This window comes from Phalacrocorax carbo, chromosome 2 (genome assembly GCF_963921805.1).
Source record: "Phalacrocorax carbo chromosome 2, bPhaCar2.1, whole genome shotgun sequence".
Taxonomy (NCBI): Eukaryota; Metazoa; Chordata; class Aves; order Suliformes; family Phalacrocoracidae; genus Phalacrocorax; species Phalacrocorax carbo.
This window is the reverse complement of record NC_087514.1, coordinates 147,167,925-147,194,376: the sequence shown is the minus strand read 5'-3', so window position 1 is coordinate 147,194,376 and position 26,452 is coordinate 147,167,925. Positions and strand designations below refer to the sequence as shown.

Genomic DNA, 26,452 nt, shown 5'->3' with positions numbered 1-26,452 from the left:
GAAGAACCATAGCTCAAGATCTCCCAGTCTCCTGTATTTTCTACTGCTGAGATCTGGTATTTGGCTATTCTACCAGACCAGAGTCTTCCCTCTCTTTCCCTTTGTCTGTCTCCAACTCCACCACTGAAGCTGAGTTTCTGTGTGTCTCCCGTTCTGCTCATGCCCAGCATAAGACAAGAAATCTAGATGGTCGCAAACAGTTTGCCCTCACAGCAAAGTTCCTTTTTATCTTCTCAACTCTATCCAAACCATGGGTGGGTTGTAGAGTTATTTCTTCTCTGGAGGCAAGTGGTGTAAATTCCAGGTGAGACCTGAATTATAGACATTTTTGGCCGATTTTGCCAGTGAGGTGTACTGATGGCCCCTGACTGTCCTGCCTTCCTTTTTCATCTGGGACAGTCCTCTGCCAGCACAGTGGTTGGTGTCATTCTCCTGAGACTCTCTGGTAATATCTCACTGGGGTGGACTGTATTTCTCAGGTTGGGATTCATCTCATGTTAGCTTGTTATTTTCATTACAAAAATGCCAGGAAATGTAAAGGCACAACTGCATTCTCGTGTTGGTTTGCTGAAACAATAAATCTGCACACTTGTTCCAAAGACTTTTAGACATCAGAGTACAGGAGGCCAAGCCTCTTGGTAGATCTGTGTGGTCAACTCCAAATGCCATGCCAGCAGATTATTGCATCAAGGGAAATCCTGTGGCTTGTGTGCAAGCCTGAAAGCCAGGGGCCATCCTGCTACGCTTTTTGGTCTTATTTGGTCACACGTCCTTCACTGCTAAACAGGGTCCACATTGTTTCATCTTCTGTGTTCATTATACAAACCATTTTTTAGGGTCATATTAGGATTATGCTTTAGCAAACCACTAGTACTTTAAGCCTGGGTGTGTGTGCTTAGTGCTTTTGGTATGATCTAGGAAAGTTTTCCTAAAATGAACTATAGAATATTGTTAACATTTTTAGATTTTTTTTGAAGTTTTCTTGTGCTGATACAATAGGACTGTTGCATTTATATGATACTGAGGCAGTGTCAAACGTGATGATAGAAAGCATGATTAATTTTATTCAAATGCAGTCATGCAACCCTCAGTTGTGTGCAAGCAGACATATTTTTAATTGCTAAGCAAAGTTTATTTATGTTAGAGTCATTGCTCCAAATGACCTGGGCAATTTACAGTCCCCTGTAGCTAATAGCTTTCTGAAGGCAAACAGTGAAGCCTGAACTCTGTAGGTGCGTAAAGTAATGCTTTGCTGTGTCTTAAGAGGAATTTTCAAGTATGCTTTTTGTATGGTTTAATAACAATGCTGTACTAAAACCTATTTAATCTTTCTTATGAACAGTTAACCTTGATGTCCCCATAGACATTCAGCATTTTTTGTTCTAATTTGGTTAGTGTGATCCCTTCTTAAGTTAGTTGCTTATTTTAAAAAATTGTTTAGTTTTCCCTTTAAACATATTTCCTGATTAAGTTAGTTTTTTATCTAGAAGTGAAGTTGAGAAAGTAATTGCTTATTGAAATGATGGTTTATAAAGACTATTTAGTCTTTTAAACTAAATTTATTTTGGTATCCTGAAAGTCTTTGCCAACTTCTCTGCTTTGTCTGTGCTTTCCCACACAGATGCCTTGCATGCTCCCCCTCATACATCTGTAGCTTTGTCAGGTTGGTTAGAAACACTCTTAAGTCAACACAAAGGAAATCAAGGCTTTTTAAATGCTCACTTTTTTTTTTTTCTTTCCTGGATTTCCTGGCTCAGTCTTAATTCAGTAAATTTTGCTGGAATTCCATTATGGAAATGCTATGTTAGGTAATAATGATCTTGAATTCCCTACTCCACTGCTGTGTTGGAACCTGCTTGACAGAGTGTTAAAAAGTAGCCTCAATAAAAATAAATTAACACTATTGATAAACGTGCTAAAAGCTCGTGTGGTCACAAGGTGTGCTGTCTTGAAAAAACAACTGAAAAAACATAAACCATCATTTAATTCTAGCAAGGCTTTTTTATTCTGAAATCTATAAGCAGGTCTTACATATATGAAGAGCACAACATCGTGGATGAATTTTGCTTTGCAGGACTGAGAGGAGATTTGTGCCTGTAAGCTTCACTTTGAAAATGTGCTTTAAGAATAGAAACATGGATAGTGTGAGACATCTTTGAATAGTGAAAAAATCTGTGGTATGTTTTTAAAAAGTGATGCTATTGTTGATTTTTGTCTATAAATAGACTCTTACACCAACATTTGCAAACACAAATAACCGTTATGTAAGCTGTTTAGGTCAGGAAACTGGGTGTATGTAAGGTTGTGCAGAAAGGATGCGTGAAGGAAAGTATCAATCATCAGTATTCCATAGTAACTTCCTTCTGGCACTTTCATGCTGTTTCACCCATTCTTTGAATGATGTTTTTGGTTCTGGTACCTTCAACTTAAAAAAATAGTTGCTGGAAAGTCACCAAGGATGATCAAATTCAGTGGGAGGAATGAATGAGTCCAGGCTTAGGAGTCTTCAGCCTAGATGAAAGGTGTTTAAGAATTTGCAAAGGTGTTGTAGAAAGGTCTACAAAATCATCATAGAGAGCATAGGCAGGGAGTGACTCCTGTCCCTGTCCTCTAATGCAAGAACTAGGAACTAACAAAGAAAGCTTGTCAGAAGCACAGTCAAACCAAGCAAAAGGAGGTGCTTCTTTGTACAAAGTATTAAATGATTGATTTTTGTACTAGAAGATGATGTGAGTGCAAAAAGTTTAGATTAGTTCAAGGATGGCAAGCAGAAGAAAAATCCGCTGTGGAATGAGAGAAACCACATGAGGCCCAGGAAACACACCAGACTGAAAACACTTGGACTCAGGGAGTGTGTAAGTGGGGAAAGTATCATATATGTTTACCCTGTCCATACTGCTTCCTACTAATGCTTGTGGCCATTCTTGGATAAAGAACGCTAGGCCAGGTGGACCTTTGGTCTGAGCCAGTACTAGAGACTCTTAAATTCTTTCTTAATATAGAAGCAGTGATAAAACATTTATATAAAATATTTATATAAAAATATAAAATTTAAAACATTTATATAATAGATGGAAAGAAATTGATGCTGAATATAAGTTACTAGCTAAATACAAAGGATATAGAAAGGTGAAAGAGTCCATTATAAATGGCTAACAGAGTTAAAAATAATAAAGCTTTTAAAATAAAGGATCATTATAAGATGTAGTTTTTAGCTATAACCAAGGTAACTTCTGCCAATGTAACCTTATTTCAAGTCAATCGAATGCGGTTTCTAATCTGATCCTTTCCAGTTTGTCTTAGCATTTTGCATGTTGGATTTGTATTTGAAATCATTAGGCTCTTATTTCACATTTGGGTTTAGGTTTTTTTAAAGTTACAACTAGGAGACATAAAAAGTTACAGTATTTTTGGAGTGAAGCAGAAAGACGTGTCGATCCCACTTCCTCAAGATATCTGAAGCTGGACCACATGGCTGTTTAGAGAGTGTTTGTTGCCTGTGATTAGCGAGGCACGTTAGATTGCTGACTGGCAGATTTCAACACGTAGTTGTTACCAAATGGGTATCTCAAATGGGGATGCTTTTAGTAGCTTCCCCAGGGGCTAGTCCTTGGTCAAAAACTTGAAATATTTTTATTGGTACTCTAGTGAGATGAGATGGTAGATTATGCAGAGACAAAATTAAATAATACCAGAAGTAAAAGGGAACTTGGTGATCATTCAACAAGTACTATTATAGGGTGATTTCAGAACCTGGGGTCAATGGTCAAAGTCCAAAAGTACTTGTTTTTAATAGTCAGATGTAAAATGATAGGTTTATGGACTTGAAAGGCAAATGATACTTATCACAGAATGAGAGTTGGATTTGAAAACCAGAAAAATGTAGAATTCATTCTAGTTACTTGTTTCTCTTGTAGCACTGGGGCAAATATGCTAATATCCTTGGGGGTACAGTGAGAACAATGCTGGGTAGAAGGAGGAGATTGCCCTCAACAGAGGTTGCACAGAATCAGTAATGATACTTGAGTGTTGTGTCCCCATGGTGAGGTGGATTTAGAGTAATTGGGTAGAGTTCAAGGGAGGACAACAGAAATGATCTTGGGGATTGTAAAAATAATGTTAAGCTGTTTGAGTGACAGCTATTCATTCAGTTGTGAGAAAGAAATGCTTATAGTACTGCATATAGATATGTACATAAGGAAAAGATATCAGAAAAGCTGGGACTTGACAGCAGTCCTGACAGAGATATGACAAGGTCTTGTGGCTGTGGATTTAAATAACCCATAGCTTCCTAAAGATAGCTAAGTACAGTTTATGGTTTTATTTAGAGATGACATGGACCGGATCAGTGCAGTTAGATACTACAGAGAACTACTTAAATGCAGTCCTGTTGTGTCTTGCTCAGTGCAGCATCAGGCTGATTGGGTTTGGGGCCTGGAGATGTTTTCTCCCACACATATTTGTAAGGACTTGAGACCTTTTCACTTTTCTGCAGCATGGTTGTATCTTCTCATTCTGTGCTGAACTGCTTACCATTCTCAGACTGAAATAGCCCAGTACTTTGCATTCAGTGAAGGGTTTTGGAGTACAAAATGGAGTCTTGTGCTACACAGAGAGATGGAAGCAAGCTGCAAAGTGTCCATCTGTATGAGGAAGGCTTATGAGTACTGAAGCCTAGAGTTGCACCATCCTTGTATTCCATCTTGTTTCTATGGCTATTTTGTTGTTTTTGTGTGTCTTTCAAAGGTTTTAACATATGCCTTCTCCATGTGCTCCCTGTGGCTTGCAGTGTATAGAAAGCCAAACTTGCTCCTCTTCCCTTACTATCAATCCTTTTTGAATTAGGAAGGATTGTCTTCTTAGAGCATTGTTTTCTTAGAGCATCCCTAACATCCCTAGAGCATCTCGTCTTTAAACTGTCCAATTTGCTCTTGCCAGTGCTTATGCTTTACTTTCATTTTTTTATAATCTTTGCTGACTGCAAGGCCAGAGAGAACTGGAGAAATATATGCTATTTATAAGGTCTTCATACATACACTGTTGTTGGATCTTTCAGCACATACATAATTGACTTTCCGTTTTGAAATTCTGCTGACAGTGTAGAAGTTAAGCAAGGTATGAAAGGTTTGCACAGAGATGAAGAGCATCTGTGATGTCCAAGAAGTACAGTTTCTTAAGGCATCTTCAAGCAACCCGGCAGAACTGGGGCAACTGTAGAATCTGTAAAGGAACAAAAGTTAAGAAACTGCTTTTCAAAGTAATTTAATTGCTGTGCTTAGCCTTGCTGTGGTTGGTAACTCTATATTTTTTCCCTTAGATCAATTTCTCTTTTGATTTTGTGATTGACTTTTACAATATCTGTGAATTTGTTACTAGTTCTGACCAGTATAACAGCTGCTGAGCTGGCATTTGTTTTAGTTTTTGTTGCAATGGGGAAATTGTTATTTTTTTTATTAAGCAGTGTTCATGGCATTCCAGTGGATGCATGTTAATTATAATATGTCTCTCATAATTTATATTCTGCTGTAAGGAGTGGTAAATATTGCAGAACTACTTCAAGAATATATAAGTACCTGAAGTTCATTATTATTGCCTTATGTCCTGGGTAATCTGCTTTTGTCCTGTGATTGTTCCCTTATTAGGTATTGGTAGGATTCCTTAGATCAATGGATATTGCCTTCCTTATCATCTTGGCTAAAATAAATTATTCAATAAAGCAAAGAAATTGTGAATAAAGAGATTCAAATCAGCTTGATATTTCTATGATTTATTCTTATATAGATGTCATATTATTTTATCTTTCTTACATAAGCGAAGCAGGCAGATTATTGTGAAATACCTCTTTCTTTTCTCATTCACTGTTACCTCTACTTTTTAATACACCTTTTTAGGATTTCGGCATTTAAGTTATTAGAGCTATCCATTTCCCTCAACAAAGTCAGTTGCTGGAACAAACACCTAACAATATGATGCTTGAATGTGAGTTGGGATGTAGCTACTTCAGGAGAGAAAATAGTAGAATTATATGCAGGATGGGCATCAGCTGTTTATGCAGTGACCGGAAGAGTTAACGCAATCCTTATAGGTATAAACCTATAGAAGTCATTCTCTCTCTTTCTTTATCAGTATTAATATTCCTCTGTAGAAGCAGCAGTTTCAGTTCTGATGGGTACACTTGAAAAGCCCAACAAACTAGACAAGCTTTGGAGAAATGCTAAAGGATTGATCTAAGGCAAGATTTCAGCCCTTAGAGAGGGTAATCCTTTTTATGTTGTTGTTAAATAAAATACTGAAAATATTTCATTATTTTGAACGATCTTATGAAGAAAGAGGATATTTGATTGGAGAAAAATTGTATGTGTTGTAGAAAACAAAATCAAGATCTACTGTCTGGAAGATGAATTTAAGTTAGATATTAAAGTGTATGCTTTCAAGAGTAAAGGTAATTAACCATGGGGATTGTCCAAAAAAGTTCACGTTTGTTATTGCTAAGGCTAAGTCATGCTTATGTTTCTCTGAGGAAAAGCTCATCTTTTACAGCAGTTTGGGGATTCATGGCAAGAAAATGGGTCCAAATGTTGCCAGGCAGGTAGATTCAAGAATGGTTTGCCTAGACTTGCCAGGAATTAGGGGTGACAAAGAACAAAATTTATACAAGTGAAACACTTACTATTCTGCAACGGTCATTATGGACACAGGGTTGATGGTTGACCAGAAGGCTGTGGTGTGACAGTCATCTTGAGCTGATCTAACATTATGTTGCTCTTTAAAGAGGTGCTACTGCTGTCTACTCTGTCAATGCCAGATACATCCCCATCCACCTGTGCTGGAAGTTAATGCTTGCGAGTTGTGTGGCAAGATGGGGAGAGGACAGGATTGCTCTTTTAAGTGACAATGAAGTTCTGAATTGGTTTAAGAGAATTGTGAAACTTCACTTATATGTTTAATATTAGCTAGAAGAGGCTAGGAACCTAGTGGAGCAGGGTAGCTCTTCTCATACTGCTGAAAGTGATTTAAGAGCCCCCATGTAAAAAGTTTAGCTGACTAACTAAATTAGGTTTTAATCAGGTTTAAACTAATATAATTGCTGTGTGTCTGGAGACAGCTTCACCAAAGGCATGGCTGAAGAAGATGATCTAGTCCCTTTCTGTATAGATGCTGGGAGGCCTAAGAGGCATATCAGACAAATAAATAAATGTTTACAGCATTTAGTGCTCCTCCACCCTTAATGTTCATCCTTGATTCTTCTGTTGTAGAGAAGTTGTATTAATGCCTTGAGAATTTTGGTTTAAGCTGTGCCAAATGTGTGGTACATGACTGTGCACAGAATTAATGCTGAAAGAAAGAAAGGTGTCCCCTCACACAGGGTACGCAGCGAATTATCCTGAAATATGGTCTGGTCCCTTTTCGTTGATCTGTACATAGGCTAAATGTGGATCCTGCTTATAAGGACTGGGAACTCTTAAGAGTTTTCTAGTGGCCTTTCTCCTGCCTTTCTCATGTAGGCAGAATTCTGCCCCAGGGTGGAACTGGAGTTCTCTGATACATGCACTGAGAGCACCTTGAAGTAACAGAAGACTTTACATTTTTGACATTTCTGCAACTTCAAAGGGCTTTTTGGCTTCCAAGCGCCCACTTTGTAGTGGGGATGGTCAGTACGTCGGTGAAACTGCTTAATGCTACAGGGGATATAGAGCTGTACAGGTGTTTGAGGCTGAAGTACTTCAGGCAATTGAGACCAAGACATGAGGAAGTAGAATCAGGCCACTTAGGAGAAAATGTCCTTTGTAGCAAAGTCATTAAGGATTTCAAAGGGCTCTAAAGGTGTAAGTACATTTTCAAAAAAAATCCTAGTTCATTCTGTTAGTGGAAAAAAATCACAAATATTTGCTGATTGCTCAATGTCAAAGAAGTTGCTCCTATTAAGTAAAGATAGATATTAAAATATTATCTTCATTGTGTTACATCTGTCATTTGTGCCTGTATTCACTTGTCTTTAGTATTGGATTATCCCATTCTGTTTGCAGAAAACAACTCCATTTTTTCTACCTGAGTTTCTAAAGCTGCAGTTAAAAGAAAAAGGTAAAATTTAGGCTTTTCCCCCTTTTCCCCCCTTTTCATGAATGGTGCAAATAAAGGAGACAACAGAAATAGAGAATGTTTTTCCATATTTTTAAGTAGTAAAGTTGGAAATTTTAAAAAAAAGTTTGCCAAAGACATTGTTTACACAGTTCCTTCTTGCACTTTTTTTTGGTGCCAGTTATAATAAAGAATAAAAATGAGAAGAATTTTACAGTTTAATTGGTCAGTTCAAAGATAATATGTGTGATAATACTGAAACGGTGTTAAACTTCTTAAGTGAAAGTTATGCTGCAATTTCAGTGCATTTCACTACAGAGAAAAATTGTCCTATTATAATCTGGTTTTATGTAGATAATGGATGAAATTAATTTTGCTGACACTTCATAATTCTGTTTTGGTATATGAAATACCACTTTGTATAGGCCTTTTGGCATTTTTCATGCAAATTACCTTTTCATCAGATGTGGTTTTTATAGTACAAGCTCTGATTTTCAAGATTAACATTCAGAGTAAATGGATGCAGAAGTATTGAATTTGTGCGATTAGAATGTTCTCCAAGAAGAGCGAGGAAGTGGTTTAAGAGTGTGTTGAGATACTTATTGTGCTTATAACTGTTACAATGACAATAGATGCTTGTGTTGACCCTCTGTTATAAATTTAATTGCTCATAGGGATATAAATTTTTCATTAGAAAGCAATAAAGACAGTGTTTTTATAGAATCAGTGGCAAACATTGAGACTCCCATTCTGTTTTGTCCATAATGTAAAACATTCCCTCATAGAGATTAATAAAAATCAATTAAATTCCATATGGTAGTGGCTGAGGCTATTAGTTTTTTGTGAGCCAGAATCAGAAGTGGGCATCAGGCTTTTATTTTCTGCACTGTCGGAGGATGCCTGTAAAGTCCCTGCGGTTTGGCACTTTGGCTGTTTCATGTGTAAATATTGCAAAATGCAAGTAATAATTTTTGAATCATGTCTAACCTGCTAGTAGTTTAAATTAGTAGAATATGAGTCCTATATTTTTTGAGAGGCTTAAACCAGGCCTGTTTCTATGTCTGGTGCAATCTCTAGATTATTAAAAATTATAGAGACAATTTCTAGTAAATACCAATAATAGACATGTATTTTTTTCCTTCGAATTAAATAGCTAATTTGCATTTATCTTTTCCTATTGCATACAATTTGATCATAGCGTTAAACACTGCTCCTGTGAGGAAATCATATGGGTGCATGATTTTGCCTGTACTGTGAAGTCTTAAGTACTTTGCATAACGGCAGATCTTTACCTGCATGGAGCTCATTGCAGGACTGTAGCTGTAAAGACTATGTTAACAAACCTGGAAGGTATGAAAACAGAAGTCTTGTATATTTCCTGGGAGAAAATAATATTTTGCCACCTTCTGAAGATAAAGCAAAGTAGTTACATGCTTTAAGTTACTCTAAAGATGCTTGGGCTGTATTCTGTTCCTTCATACTTGTTGATGTGATTAGGGTTAAGTAGAAATACCTGTAATTAAAGGTAATTTGATCTCTGCTGATCCATGCACTTCTATATAAGAACATATACTTATACTGTGCTCTACTGACAATGGTGGAAATCCCTAGGGATGTGAAAAGCTGTTATACAGAATTCCAAGCAGAATTAGAGCCTTAAGTTCAGTTTTCTCTTTATGAAATACTTTTTTTGCAAAGAAAATACTGGAAAATGAATGGAAATAGATTGAGATTGCTGGAAAATATGAGGACCATGCCACAAGAAGTAAATTTCTCTTGTTCTTCCCCCAAGCAAAAGCTCTGTAGTAATTGAAATGGACAGGATGAATATAAATTCCTCAGCCCTAGTATTTTGTCTCACAATGCCATGGCCCCTGTCACTGTCAGGTCAAAATTTATTAAATGATAACAAAATAAACGTAGATTAAGGCTTTTCATTTTTCAGTGTAGTTACAGAAAAAATGCATTTGCGTATTTATGCTATATACTGTGGTACAGGAACTACTATATGAAATTTTATGAGTTTTCCTAGGCCAAAAGTTAAGAATATGTATCACAGTGGTCTTTTGGCTGAAAATTTATTATTTCAGGATTGGTTTCTTTTAAGTTTAACTGTGACTCTGAATATTCTGTGATTATATTTTATGTTGGGATAATTGGAACTATTATTGTTCGGTGTTTTTTTGCCTAATCTCCCTGAGAAATGTGGACTGGGCACAGCCTTGGCTGTTCATTGCTTAAGTTGTGGATGGGATACGGGAAAGGTTGGGGTAGGCCCAGAGGTGCGGGGATGGTGTGCAGAACTTTGGAGAACTGACTTCGCAGCTGGCAGGGTTTGCTTGTCTGAAGAACAAAAGTCAGTGGGAAATCAGACCTTATCTTTTCTGGGACTGGTGAAAAAATCAGTTAACTCCTAAGTTACTGATACAAACTCTCAGTCATAACTCCAGTTTAATACAGCTTTGCATGGGAACCTGAGGTTTTCAGTGTTTTCTTCACTTTTAAGGAGTCCTAGTATTTTCTGCTCCAGTTACATACATTGACAGGAGCTGAGAAGACATAGTACTGTCATTTCCATTGCTGGCTGAAGCTTCATGAGTCAGTAGAACAGCCCCCACATAAGTATTTCTTTAATTTTATTAATGCATGCTTACATGTTGGACTAGGTGACCTCTAAAGGTCCCTTCCAACCTAAACCATTCTATGGTTCTATGTCTGTTTATCATGCCTGTTACATGAGCCCAGGTTGCTCTTGTAGAGGTTTTCAAAACTTTGTTTAACAGCACAGTGAAGGAAAAGCAATTACTTTAAGGTCCATCTAAAACAACTCAAATAAACATAAAAAAAGGGAAAGTATAATTCATATTTGTCTTTTCAATAATGTTAATGTTAACCATGTTTTTCTAATCTTTTGAATTACAAATGAAATGGAACACATCTTTTGCAGTATTTTCTGATTTGAGTGACCTTTCAGTTGAGTTTGGCAGTCTGTGGTCACTTATTCAGTGTCATTTTGGCATCAGTTAGCATTTCTATAGAAAATGTCATTACCAGTGGCTCTCCTCACTTAGACAGATGCCTAGAGGGGAAAGTGAGCCTGCATTATAACTTAAAGAGATTACAGTGATCAATACAGAGTTCTAGTATCAGTGTGCAGTAGTGAATATTGTATATGGTCCGAATTTGTTGTTCTTGGACAAAGCTTGAGACAGGTTCTATTACTAAGGGGAAAGGCTCAACTGCTTTTTGGGAAATGTGTGTTACTTATGTGTAACTGGTTCTGTGGAATATTAATAAAACTGCACCTCCTACTTGGGTGTTCCAAAACTGCTGATATGATAGTTTCTGAAATTAAACAGCACTTTTGAGACCCACAGTTTACAGATCTTCATTTTGAATTTAACTTTTGTGACATTTCTCTGTTTGAGTTGGGAGATGGTTTTTTATATATACTTCATGGGGGGAAAAAAATATGGTGTTACGTGGAATTATGAAAGAAGGAATTGGTTTCATATGCCAGTGCTTGTATGGAAAAATGTTTCAAAAAATGGAACCTAGTCAGCAGAGACATGAGGTTTATTCTGACTTTAATATGTTAAGAGTATCTTCCTTTTGCCTTGTTTTTTCAAGGACACCAGTAAAATGCTGAGAAGGCAGAGAGCTCATAGTAATTTTGTTCCATTGTCTTTTTTTTTTTCCCTTTTTTTTCCATAGACTTTATAGAAGTTTAGAAATGTAAAAGGAGTGTAAGTGGCAGAAAGCTTGTTTCAGAACCAAATCAGAGTTAGGACAATAAATTAAAAAAAGATCCAAACTGGTAGGTAATGGGAAGCACACTGATAGACTTTGTGCTCTGGGATGTTTTGAATACAGCTGTAACTTTGAATTTCATATACTGTTGGCCAGAAAGAATACACTGGGAAAGACGAAGCACAGTCCCATGTTCAAGGACTTGGATATGCTTGCTGGTCTTCCATGGACTTTTCTATGGTCTCGGGCAACTCATAATCTCCTAGATGAGGAAAAAAAACCCATCTGATACAGAAGCTGCCATTCACATCTAAGATGAGTTGGCATCCTATGATGAGGAATGCTATAGACATGTAAATGAATTATTATGCTTCCATGTTTATTCTTAGCAGAACCCAAATTGTGCAATACAATTACAGAGTACAGAAGATAAACAGTGGTGGAGTTCAGGATTTGATAAAGGCTGACATCAACTTGTATTTAGAATATAAACTGTTCAGGCGGGAGGGAGTTTTGGCAGCTCTTAGGACCTAGCACAGTGGAGACCTAATTGCAGATCAGGACCACTCAGCAATGCCTCAGTAAAATCTGAATGCATAGTTTGCAATTCAGCCAGATAGTATGATATAAGTTAAGAAGACTATAAAAATAATTAGAGAAATGGGGGTGCCAATGTAGGAAAATTAACCATATCCAGAGATACTGTGGTGATCCGGTGACATTGAAGCATTCTTGATTCATAGCTTTCAGACTTGATTCTTTTTTTAATGGACAGAAATAAAAAGGAGAGTAGTTAATGAAAGATTCAGAGAGGAAGCAGAGAGAGTAAGCTGGAGGAAGACAAAAGCTACTGAGTTAGAATTAGATTACTGTGACTCTGGTCTCTTCCTGTCCTAATGCTGCATTTGTGCATTGTAATAGGATGTACCCAGGAAGCACTAAATGTGACCAGAAGTGCAATCTTCATTTTCTTTGTTTAAATTGAGAACAAGCATGTTGTTAACAAGGAAAAGTACTTGTGTTTTTGTGTTTTTGTTTGTTGGTTTGGGTTTTTTTTGTTTAAGAGTACATCGTGATAAATTAAATACCCCTAAATCACAGTGTCAGTCTTACTTATTATATTTTAATATACCCAGTGATGACAGGGTTTACTTTTATTCTCTCTGAGATTTCATGTGGTTTACTAAAAGACCTTGAATGAAGTCACAGTACTTGCCAAGATTTTATTTTCATTGGAAATAATAATGGTCAGCCAAAACAACATCTATTACTGTTGGATATACTGATCTGAATAGGAATAGACTATAGTCATCGTCGTAAGTCAGTGAGAGCTGAAGACAAATACTAATTTCATTTCTTTGTTTGTTTTACTGGACATAAAGTAATAAAATATTTGTTAAGGAGTACGTTTGTTTAAAACATTGGTAAGCAAGTTCTCTTCTAAAACACAATGCAGATGAAAGGAGTATAGCTCTTCAGTAACGGTGGCTCCACACCTTTTCCATGTGAAAAGTTATTGGTAGTTTGTAATTTTTCATCTTCAGTCTAGTTTTGCTATAGTTATCTGTTTCCATTGCTGGTAACTCTCCCTTCTTTCATTGTCTAGAGAGTTTCTCCACCAAGTACAGTATCTTTTCAGCAGTACTTAGAAGGGAGTTCAAAGGTGAACTCCGAGGCACAGGTTTTGCTGTTCGACCCTATGGAGCTGTCTGTTGCATTGTTTGTCCACTACTTTCTATTCTAAATGCCTACTTTTGTCCAACTTTACTAATTGGAACTGAAAACTTCCATGTCATTTGTCAGCCTGAAACAGCTCTTCCAAAGGCTAAGGAAAATATATATTACTTTGCTTATGTTTTAAAAATTTATCTAATTTATCTTTGAATAGCTTCATTTTATTTTCTGCTGTATTTGCTAGTGCTGTCAAAAAAATGGAGTGCGGCAGGAGAGGAGGATGATTTATATGATGGATGAGTGTTTGTTGATCTCTGTCTAATTTGCTTTAGTATTATAATATGGCTAGCATTTGCTCTCTGATGACTATTCAGGATTGCATCCACATTTGCTGCTGGATGTTGGGCTGCTGCATATCAGACCAAGCTGAAATACCTGAAATATGAATAGGGAAGTTCTCCCTTCTGTACCATCAGTGCCTCAACAGCCTACAGGCTGCAGGTGATTCCTGTGTGAAGGAGCCAGAAGACATAACTTGTGGGAAGATGTGAAGTGATAATTGAAGAAAGCTGAGAAGGAAGAGCATTGAAATTGGGACTAGCTGTTGTCCAGTGGAGATGAAGGAAAGTAGGACAATCTGGACAAGGAAATTGGGACAAATCAGTTTGGAAAGAACTACTAGTATTTGGGGAAATACAAGGCAGAAATGCTAATTTTGACAGGGAGCTATTTTGAGCCTGGCAGGACTGACAGGCTGAGACGTGTGGCAAAGGACATGACAGTCTGTTCTTAGTTTGTCAGCTCAGGTGGCAGAGATCTGTATGGGTTTAAATGCTGCAACCTGGGTAGAGACCACATGAGCACCAGTACAGTGCTATTTAACGGAATTCCTGCTTTCTCCGGTGTATTGAAAATAAACTAGAATACATACAAAGGACTGTAGAAACCATTACTGTGAATGCAATGTCAAACGATCATAAGGTTAGGTAGAAAATGACAAATTTCAGTTTGTCTTGGTATCCTCAGTAAAGACAATATGTAAGGTAATGTAATCTTAAATAACATAAACCAATATTTTTGTGTTTAATATTTTAATGTTTTTAATAACCTAACTACTGTATTTGCTGCATTTTTATTGTCAGACACTTGTCTTGCCACCCCATGATTATGTATCCAACACTGAACTTCACTTATAAATATGAAACATGAAGTTCATTCCAACTTCTAACAAACACATCTTCCTCATCTTGGCACATCAAACTTACAGTCATAAACTTCCTGCTCTTGGCCTGTAATTGTTCCTGTGACTCCTTACCTGGAAGACACTTTTTTCTTAATTCTTGTTATTGATTTTGTGTTATTTCATATGAACTTATTTAAAAGTTTCCCTAGACCTTTTAAAGTTCTTCACAATGTGTAAATTTTCTGGAGAAGTATGTTTTCTTTTCACACTGCTTTAGTGAAGAATTTTTTTTTTTGTGCTAAAAGTAGAGCTCTCCGAGTGACAGTGTGAAACTGGCATCTTGAGATTGAACACATCTGCTTTTGTCTACTCACAATCATCTGTTGGTTTAATTTGAAAATGAATGTATCATATCTTTTGTGGTGGTGTTGACTTTGTTTTATGAGGTAGAAAAGTATGAACTCAGCTGGGCACCATAGAGTGTGTTTCTCATAAGACAGCCTGCTCTGGTCATGGTCATACATTCTTTGAAGGGGCAGTTGTTTTATTATTGTATCCATCTGTTTAGGGACAGTCTGCAAAAGGTCATTGACTGGAATTAAGTGGAATTAAACTACCCTGGTTGGCTTTGCACAGGAGCATATCTGGCATATAAAGAAATATTAAAGACTGTAGTCTTTAAACTCTCACATGCCCAGAGAGAGTGTGCTCTGGCTCACATGTAAGGAGACTTGCACATGTGTCACCAGTGGAAGGAGAATAGCAGTGGGAGATGAATGGGGATGATGCAGGACCAGATGAGAGGTTAGTCTGTGGGAACACTTGAAAACTAGTTTGCAGTTTTCACTGTGACTGTCTTCCTCTTGGCAGTTTTGTGAGAGCTGACCTTTCTTCCCCTTCACCGTCCTCAGCCCCTTGTCATAGAAACCTTGTGTTAGTGCAGACAGTGTGCTCATGATATTACCATTGTGATGTGTTAGACCAGCTGTAATTTTCACAGTATCATGGGATATGCAATATGTTTTCTGTGTAGGTGGTCTCACCAAAATTACCTCTGAGCTGGTGTATGGAGCTGTGGTAATGTTGTCTGAGAATGGACTAGTATGGCATAGCTCATGAGTTATGTTCAGACTAAATGGACTTGGGGAAGGGAAGCATGAAGTTGACGGTTCTTGAGGTTCATCCAGCCTGGCCAGGAGGAACTTCGCGTTCTTTAGGGTATCCAGAGATTGGAGGCAGGATGAGAGGGCAGAGGCAGAGGAGGTGTAACAGTCACTCTGACATCTTGAATTGCTTTTGTACCGTGTCCTGTGCAAAGGTAAGTATGTGGCAGCAGTCTTCAGTAAAGATCTGGCTGTAGGATTTAAGTAAAAAGCATTTTTAACTGCACCATACAATACAAGAACATGTTTTTGAAAGTATCAAACAGTGCTGTATTTTTACAAATGTTTTCAGCTTTAGATTTGGAAGAAGAATGGATGTTCTGTGCTGCCAGCTTTTCCTTCTGTTTGTTTCTTCCATAAATCTGAAATGATAGTGGGGGCTTTGTGCAGCCAAGCACCACTGGTGAATGGATATTGGAAAAAAGAACGAGAAGCCACAGTGGTATGGAGGAAATCATGTGGCTACAGCTATCTGTAGGAAAAATAAACATCCTTTTTACCACTTCACCACAAAAATGTTTTTGTATCTGGAAAAAATATGGAGCTAAGGCAGATAGAATACTGAAAGGAATTAACATCTATACACAAAAGGTATTTGCCTCATGCAAATACAGCATTTAACAAACTCTTTCACCTGAGAGAGAAAATCTCTCATTACAGATGAATTTGGGAATTAAAATGAGTCCGTGGAAGGGAATATAACAATATGGCTGAAAATTAAATTTAAGTTAAATTTCTTCTTTTTATTTCTGCACTGTGTACAGTCTGAAAAGTATTGGCAATAATGTGTGGAAGGTAAAAGGAAAAGGATACATAAACTTACGGAAACAAAACTAAACAGTGTATGGCTGAGCTGAATGTCTCTGGTTATGAAATATCTTTGTTTCTACATTTTTTTTATCTGTGGATTCTTTCTTTCTTTTTATGCAATAGTTTGTTTGCTATCCACAATCATTCTTGTCTTAAACTGTCTTTATTTTGTATTTTTCCAGTTGAGTTTCCAGAGTAGAGACTGCAAAGAGACATTTTCAAAATCACAAGGCTGGGTCATGGAGGCATGTTATTTAAGCTTACCATATGAAAGACTTATTCAGAAGACGAAGATGCACTTTTTAAAATGTGTATCAATGTAGCTGTTGCCAGCTTTTGATTCAGCAATGACATGAGTACATCTCTCCAAGTGGAGCATTTTTTCCAATAACTTCGCATTCTGAATGAATTTTTGATGAAAGACTGAGCAGGAGTCATTAATATTCACTCAAAACAAAAGAAGAGCTTTACTAATGTCAACTCTCACTCCATTTTTCTCTTTAGTCCAAAAACGTCCATCATTCTGAACACTCATTCCACCAGACAGCCCAGAGTAAATGCAAAACAAATTCTTCATGCTGATATGTTTTGAACAAACATTTCTTAGTTATTTAAAAAGACAAAGGTTTTTTTTTTTTTAATTTATTAAATGAAAGATTAGGACACCTAACCTAGGTGTCCTGAAAGGAGGTGATGGGAAACTGAGACCATGTGGAAAACCACAGGGCTGTCCGATTAAAACCAAGGTGTACACTCTGATTGGTTCTTCAAATGAGTGACATGGAGGATGAAATTTCTGCATCCTTATGAGTCTTAAGTACTGGCAGACAATATTTAGCATACTTTGACTCAAAACCTATGCATTCTCTTCTATAACGAGCAAAGACATGAAAACCATTTGTCTTTTTCTGTTTAGATTTTAATTAAGACAAATAATGTGTATTTCAGTATATAACAGGTGATAGAAGAACATTGTTCCATCCCAAATTATTTTTTCCCATGGATGGAGAATATATGAATAGACATTTTCCATACCAATGAGTACATTTACTGGTTTTGGCAGGGTATCATCTGCAATTCAGGGTGTAATAAACTAAACCATACTGTGGATAATACATCCTGGAAAAGAAGGAAACCTGGGTTTTAGTTGTAAACTGAGACTTACTTAATGAGCTCATCTTCTATTTATCCCTAATTGATTTTAAAGTTTAGCTAACTTTAGCCTTTTTTTCCAAGCTCTCCCCAGCTCAAAAAAAAAAAAAAAAAAAAGAAAACCAATTTTTGGACTCTGGAATACCTATATTGATTGTATTGGTAATCAATACATATCACCTACTGTACCTCTTTACAGTTTGCGTCATCTTAAGGTGTTCTGAAATTAAGGATTATCTTGATTATCTCAATAAAAGGAGACAAGAAACCTTATATAAAAGGACTAAATCATATTAAACAGATACTTTCTGAACTTAAACAGAACTTTCTGAAGTCTTGTGTTCTTCAGGTTACTGTGATCTGAGTGTGAGCTGTTTCAAAGCTTGCATGAAGCTAGCCTGCTAATAATGAGAATTATTTTTCACAGATAAGATTATTTTTTAATGAACTCTTGAAAGCATTTATCTTCAATTTATGACAGTCTATGAATAGGTCAGGTAATGTTAAACTACAGACTGAATTTGTGATAAACTTTAATAGTAACACTATCTTTGCATTGTACAAGTAAATATTTATGTTTTTGACTAAAATAGATATTGAAATACGGAGAACAACTAAACTATTGTTTCTTCAAACATAATGATACAGTTGCATAGCCAATTACGGTATTTACATTGCTTGGGAATACTTATATAGTGGGTGCTGAGCACCTGTAATATTTTCTACTAGTTATGGATTCTGCCATTTTCATACATGAGAATAGTAAATGACAGAGAATTTAATGTATATTTGGTTTTAAACGTAACTCTGATTTGGCAGAACTGGACCCTTAGGGATTAATTTTGTGTGGTCCTTATTAATGGAAAGATTATGGCTGTCTACATGGCATTAAAACTGATGTTGGTGGGTTTTTTTAGAACATGGTGCATGTTTAGTTTTAAAGACTCCTGTCTTCCTGTTGTGGCTAGAATACAAGGGATGAGTAGTGGATTACAATACATCTTTAATTTCAGTCTCTAGAAGAATGAATTTTAATTTGTAGGGGAGGGAAAAATCTATGAGGAAGGTCCATATTCTTGCATTGCCTGGAAGTAATTTTACACTAGAGGCAATGAATTACAGCAGAAATTCTGCTTTTCAAATGAAAGCAAAGCAGTGAAGACTGATAGGCTTGAGCAGGAAGTAGAACCGAACCAAATTTTATGTAACAAACTTGATTTTGATTAAATTGGGCAAATTGCAGATTCATTTAGGTTTCTACATATGGGCAAAATTCACTTATCTGCTTGCATAATATCTGTACATCTGTACATCTATTAAGTTATAGCCATTTTTGCTGTTAAAATGCAAATAGAAGCAGCCTTCAAAGAAAAAGCTAATTGAAGTTTATGAAGGTAAATTTTAATATTTGTTTGATTCAAGACGAGACCGGGAATATGTCTTTCAGAATCATTAAACCTGAGTGCTGACTTAGTATTCTCATTATTTTACTTTTCTTTTTTGAGTCTTATGTTTATATGTAAGGATTTTTTAAAAATTCTATGAGATTCAGGAGTTTTGTCCTTAAAGTGGCCCTATGCTTCTTAAAAATTGTGTCTCAGAAATTAAGGGTTTCTTCCAGAGGGGAGTCTCACTTTTCTGGATTTGGTCTTGACAAAATGTTAATTATTAATTTTCCTTTTCAAGATTGTTAGATGTTTCATTTAAGGCAGTTTGTGTTGCCTTCCTGAAAGCAACTAACTACTATATAAATCTTTCATTTGGCAAATGACTGCTTTTATTTTAATTTTTTTTTCGTCTAGCAAAGTTCATGGGCACCTAACGTACACTTTTTAAATTTTAGTCTTTCAATTTGACTTTAAATGCTGATAGTCTGGTAAGTGATATCTTCATCTACCTCTGTGTCATTATGAAGTTATCCAAATACTATGCAGAAAAGCTACTGAGGCCAGTCCACTGGTCCATCATTGTAAGAGTTTTGATATTAAAAAGATTCCATCTGCAGTTACATTTTAAGATAATGTCTGGTAATATGACTTCTTAAATTAAGATTGTGGTATCTACAAAAGATTTGCCCGCTGAGGTGAGACTTGCACAGAATGTCATTTTCAGAACTCTGTCTCATGACGTGTATGAACAGAGAGTAGAGTCTGAGATTTGTTACAGCATCGTGCAGGTATTCAGCACATTCTCTCCAAATGGTTCCTCATCTGCCCATTGCCTATATCCCATGAGAACACCACATGCAAAGCCTTTAGATGCAATTTGGAGCCTGCCTTGTGACACACAACTGCAGTGTGTGTGTCACAAACATGGTTGCTCAGAAAGGGTTTAGAGAGGGGAAGGCTGATGACCATTTTCCTGTTAGCTGGCATTCCTCTAGGAAGTGATAGATACTGCTTCCAGTCCAATGGGTGTTTGAACCCACAGCTGAGTGGCCTAATCCAGACTGTGATGGGGGTCCTGACAGGCATTTTGCTGAAGCTGTACCATGGTGTAGACAAGAACAGAAGGTTCATGGGCCAGAGAAGGATTTCGGGAGGGAGCAGGGCTCTCTGGCTGAGTCCTGTGGTTATCACGCAGTAGGGACAGGGTGGCTGGGTTCTGGCTCCTGCTCCAAAGCCTGTTAGTATGTTTAATGATGGTGAAACAATAAGATTAAACTCATTATTAGCCTTGCAGACAACATGAGATTAAGATGACTTGTGCTCTGAGATTATATTTTTATGTTAGTTTGCTTTTTAGCTGTAGAAAGTTCTGACATCTTAAAAAATCCCTGTGGGTAGCATTAGTCAAATACTGTGCTGTACTGGGTGTTAATATCCTAGGATTTAAATATAAACTTGGGGAAGCTGAGTCTGACATATTTTGAATGTCCTCACAGAGCATATTATAGCTGCATCATCTTCTTGCAAAAAGATGGTTTAAAAAAATGAAAAGGAAGTGAAGTGTGTACTTACTTTTGGGGCTGTAGAATAGCATCCATATATGTAAGATCAGGCACTTCCCACCCCCAGGTTTTGCAGTTTTGTATTACCGATTATTGTTATTGCGTACAGTTTTCTGATGAGATTGAGAAATTTCTTTAGCTGTAGTGTAAAGCTGCCAAAATATATTTACTGCAGACCTGCCAGCGAATATAATTCTTCCAGAGGCAGCCTTGGGCTTTGGAGGTTTTTTTTTGCTGAAAGGCAGGCTCAGACTTCCCATGAGATCATCAGAGAGATAAAAAGACTAAAAGCTCTTCAAAGCTAGGCCTTAGGCCCTAACATAAATTAATTTTCTGGTGATGGTTTATGTATGTAAAAAAAAAAAAATTTACAAAAATGCAATTTAAATAGAACCTTACCCAACTAGACTTGGAGTTAACTTTTTAATATCACCCATTCTTTTGAATTCAACATAAAACCATCTTAATATAACTTTAATTTAGATTTCAGAAGGTGAGCAAGGAACACGGTATTTTCTCTCTCCTTCTATGTGCCAGGTTTCAGAGATGTTATCTTGCTTTTTTCATGCCAAATAGTTGCTACCTGTAACTCAATAGGCATTGAAATTAATTTGCATAACAAGTAACTACACTGTTATTCTAACTCTATGCTGCGTGTTAACCCAGTCGTTTATAATTTAGTATAAGGTCCTAAATGAAAGACTGCCCTGTGTTCTGTTCTCCTCCCACTTTTTCCTTTCTTATTTTTTGAGTTATATTAACACTAAAATTTGTTTAACAGATAGCAAAATGTTCTAGAAAAAAACCATCTTCAATGCTGTAAGCAGAGTATTGTAAGTTAAGAGTTAGTTTATGCTGGAAATGACTTAACAGAAATATCACTGAAAAAGAGCCAACAAAAATGCCGCTGAGAAGCTCTAGGGTATCAGCATTAAAACTGTAGGGCAGGGAGTCAAGAAATCTTGATTCATCACAGGCTTTCGTTTTTACTGTGGAGATGCTGCTTTACTTCATGGCCCCTTGTTCTCCACCTTGTAAAACAGAATTATAGGATGATCATATATCTTCAGGTATATAGCAAGGAGCAGTTCTATAGAGTAGTTGTTTATCTTGCTCTGAATTCTCTTTGCAAAATTCCAGATGTTCAAAGGAGACTTAAGAATAGCTTGTTCCCCAAATCAGATCTGCTACACCTCCCAAACCTCTGGGCGTACTGTGATTGTCAAGTAGCAGTGAGTCAGCAGTATGATCAGGAGCAGGCTTTTCAGTTAGGCTTAATTAGAGCTACCCATGGCTGTTCTTCCTTAAGCCTGACTCCAGCCTAGTCCTCAAATGCCCAAGGACAGGGAGAGGTCTTGGCTTGCTCTGTGTCAGTATCCTGCATCAAAGGCTTTAGCTCTGTATTTATAAAATTCTTTAAAACCTTATCCATAAGAAACTGTATGAATATAAGGTAGTTATTTTTCTTTAATGTTATTAACAGCAACAAGTAATCATGCCCGAAGGTGGTATTTCTGGATAATTTGTTGTGTACAAAACATTGCTATATTACTTCTTTTGCCTTCCTCTTCTCAGAAGGTACTTGCTGCATTATTTCATGTGGTGCAGGCATTAGCTTTCCTTGATTTGAAGAACTGTGATTCAGTGTGCTTTTAATGTAGTAATTTAGATGTACTGTGTTATGTGAAGAGCACTGTAAGGCTAAATTTTTATTATAAATTTATAGGAACTATTTTTTCCTATAGTAAAATGTGAGAACTGACATTTTAATAAGTATTATGAGGGTACTTTATGGATTGAGAAGTACGCCCACCTAGAAGTACCAGCATTGAGATAACTGCAAGCTTAAGTTCCCCTGATGTCATTGGAATTGCTTGTTTTCAAGGGTAACCAGGTCTCAGGAATGACTAGGAAGTAGCTGGAGGAAGAAATGCCAGTTTTGTGTCCGCTACTGTTTTGAAGAAAGCAATTCAGACTAGAAGTATGGTGATACTCTAATGTGAAAGCAAATTATGTAACTGATAAAGCAGAACTGCTTTATATATTTTTTCTTATTTTTTGTGAATGATGGAGCAAAATTAAGCCAATTTAAAAATAAATTTGCACTGTTTCTTGGGGAAATGCTAGATCAGCTTTTATTTGATACATACAAAAGAGATTTCCGTGGGGCCAAAAAATTCCAAAGCTGAAATTTTGCAGCTAATGTATGGACAATGACTAAACTAAAAGGTAATGTTTTATGTAACAACTTAAAAGACTAAAAAAATCAGATAATGAATCATTTTCATCTACTTCAGATATTCAATTAAATCCTTTAAAAATATGATGTGCATTTCTCTGAATATAAAAATAAGTTACTAAATGCAAGTTGACATTTCTAAATTAGGTGCTTACCACTTCATCAGTGATATAAGCAGAAATGTATTTTTCAGTGGATGATAGAAGAAGATGTTTTTATCATCTTGTCACTGTTGTCATGGAAACTTGTGTCTATCATTGTTAAACAGAGTGTACATAAGGATCTAACATTCCTGTGACTTCTTATTGCTGGCTATTGTATTTTTAGTGTATTTTCTTCAACACTGTAGTCAATGCTTAAGAAATTGTAAGTTGCTCTCCTGAATTACAACCATGAACTCAATTACAAGATTAGGCTGTTCAGAGAGCCCTTAGTATAGGGTTCTTTGCTATAAGGTTATTATCAGTACAGGGTTATTAACAGCTGCATTTCTAAATCCATTGTAGCCTAATATAAGCACTTCAAAAATAATATTTACTCTGTTCAAGCAGACTGTTTTGACACAGCAGCTTTTCAGACAGAATGAGCTATCCACTAGTCATTGTAAACTCTCTGTCTTGGAAATTATGGATATTTTCTGAATGTGCATTTTATATATTAAGTGCTTTGTTTTCAAATACACTGCTAAATTAATAGTACAGTTCTTGTGTATAGTTGTCTTAACCTGTCATGCATGGAATGGTAGGCTAAGAGGGAAGCTTGGCTAAAACAATCCAGATTTAAATTGTCCTGGACACAAAGTATGTGTAACTCGTTTTCTTCTGTAAATCTTATGACGGGCACAATTCACAAAGTATAAAAAAAGGTAAACTAGTGGTTTCTTTTTCTCTAAATGAGAACAATTTAAGAATCAGTAATTTTAAGCTCAATATAGGTGTTGTGTGTTTTACATAATTATGGTTTTATTTTTGCTTTTTTTATCTGAAGATATTTCAGAATATACCTTCTCCAAATACTTATGACTTTAAATTATTTGTCTTGATCAGAAAATGAAGTTACTTGAATAAATTTTTCATTATTGAACAAGTGACTTCTATTACTTCAAATATGTTAATTATATTTCTTTTTTTATCCTGACCTGTTTGGTTTCATCTGTTCTCTTTTGGGGAGTTTTCTGAAGACTATTCTGAAATTTAAAAGCTGTGATTTTAAATAACTGTCAATGGAGAACTTAGTTTTTGTTTTAGCGTTAGCTGTCTGTAGCAATTTGATGCATATATAATTTACTTGTGTATCACAGTAACATGAAATGTTCCTATGAAGTTATAAAGGTTTTTTTAAAGGTGTGTGTTACTTATGGTATTGTTCCCTGCAAAGAGGGTATGACTGAAGTTCCAGTATTAAGTCTACGAAAAGACAAGAAGTGCAGAAATATGAAGAAGAAAAAACTCAATTAAATACAAGGAAAATAAACCGCTGTGGTTTTAGTTTCTAGAAGAATGCATTCATTAAGTAAGTGAGGGTTATAGGCTGGTGGATGTAATTACAACTGAAATTAAATTTGTAGGAAAGGTACAATTTTCTCTTCCTGTTCTGGGAGATTCTGTCAGTTCAGGCAGTTGAATTTGAAGTAATACCACAAGAAAAACTCCAGGTAAGTACCTTTGCCCAGCCTATATGGCTAAGAAAATGTGTGCAAAAGTCTGTATATAAGCCAAATATATCCTTCTATTATTTCAGATTACAGTAAGCTGTATGTGAATATATAGTTACCGGAAGGAGAAAGGGAGTATGTTTAGCTTTTTAGGATTTATTGAGACAAAATAAAACTTGTTTATTACTGATTTCATACCTTTTACCTACAATCATTGATAATTTTAGCTGTGATTTATAGCAAGGTAAAATTTCAAAAAATCTTGTTATGTAGTCCTGTCTCTTCCTTCCGTAGGATTTAGGTTTGGATGAAATGACAATTTTGTGAGTTCCAAACTTTGATCTATTATCTAAACGTTTCTCTGCTTGAGGAGCCCTAAGAGAAAAGCTATAATTTCCCTGCTGAGTCCCTCTTCTGCTGAACGTGATTCTGCTTTTATGTATACCTCACACAGTAACCCAGTCAGCTGATAATTTAATTTTCTAGCCATCTTCTGTAGAACAGCTGTATAAAATCTGAGCCACAAATTGCAGGGCAGAGGGGTTGCTTGGATGTGTGCTACTCTCCACCAGCTACAGGGGACTAGTCTGCAGTTCTCTCGGCTACTAGCACACAGGACTAGCATCAGGGCTCCAGTTTCCTAGGTAATAGGAATAAATATCTTGACTATTCATTGTTGTTATGGCACTAGTAAGAGGTGGGGAGTGCTGAAGAGCCTCAACTGCTACTCCCCAGAGCTATTAGCTCTGATGGACTCCCATACCTAGTTGGACACTTGAGTAAGGGGAAAGGGGCTTTATGAAACTTGGCAGTAAAGGGAAATGCCATAGATATGTCAGGTAGAGTAGATTAAATAGTTGCAGTGCAGTCAAAGGTGGCATCCCAGTATCAGCTTGTGAAGAGAGCTGTAGGAGCAATAGGTTTTTTTCGGGCTTCTGGTTAAACTGAAAATACTGGGGCGAGGGGTGGGGAAACCACCAAATTCCTTCATTGTTGAGGATTTCATTGCTTGAGAAACAAAAAATTAAAAAAAAAAAAAAAGTTGAAACTGTATATCCCATTTAGGAAATACCATCTTTGAGGGTTTAAAACTATAGTGTAAACGTAGTAGGCAATTATTAATATTGTCACAAAAACGAAGCTGAGGTTTTGGGTTTTTTTAGAATACATTAGTATCTGAAGAAGCTTTATGCTGGTTTATTTCAATGTATTGTTGCTTATCACAGCTAAGGTTACATTTACATGGCAGAGTCTTGTGCCCCGATAAATACTCCCACTTCTGATTGAGTTCATTTCTCAGGATAATTAGCTGTGTGGGAAAGAGTTTATTTGCTGAGGCAGTGTCGTGCTAGCATAGCTACACTGCTTCTGGTAACTAGATTAGATTGGGTGTTATTATGTGAAACTGGTTGTACCATACAGACATCGTAAATGATCTGTCATCAAGATCCAGTTGGGCTAGACAACATCTCCATGGGTATGTGTTTGCAAAAAATGTCTATATTTATGTATTTATTAGGCATTGAAAATTCATTAGGTTTTCTGGGATTCATAAATCAGTATTCTAACGTCTTGTTTGTATTTGTCCTTAAAAATACCATTGCCACTGTCTGCTTTACCAAAACTTTAAACAAAGTAACTTTCATTGAAAGAAATTCTTAGCTTAGAATCTTGTGGTTTTTGCAGGTTTTGAAGTGTTGTTGATAAATGCAGTGTTAATGATGTGAGCTTGTACCCATACAAGCTTATGGGTAAGCTTTTTCTCTAAATAGAACCATCTCTTGAATTTCTTTTGTTA

General features: G+C 36.4%; 1 protein-coding gene across 8 annotated transcripts in view; it reads left to right on the top strand.

Moving 5' to 3' along the window:
- Positions 1-26,452, top strand: part of NEBL (nebulette) — a 273,257-nt gene that overhangs the window by 146,390 nt on the left and 100,415 nt on the right. The window contains exon 1 of one of the 8 annotated variants that reach the window (XM_064444758.1): positions 25,985-26,131. The exons of the other annotated variants lie outside the window; for them this stretch is intronic. Within the exon in view, the coding sequence (XP_064300828.1) occupies positions 26,086-26,131 (46 nt within the window). The 5' untranslated portion in view covers positions 25,985-26,085. Of the gene's footprint in view, positions 1-25,984; positions 26,132-26,452 lie in introns of those variants that run through there. 8 annotated transcript variants of the gene reach the window in all.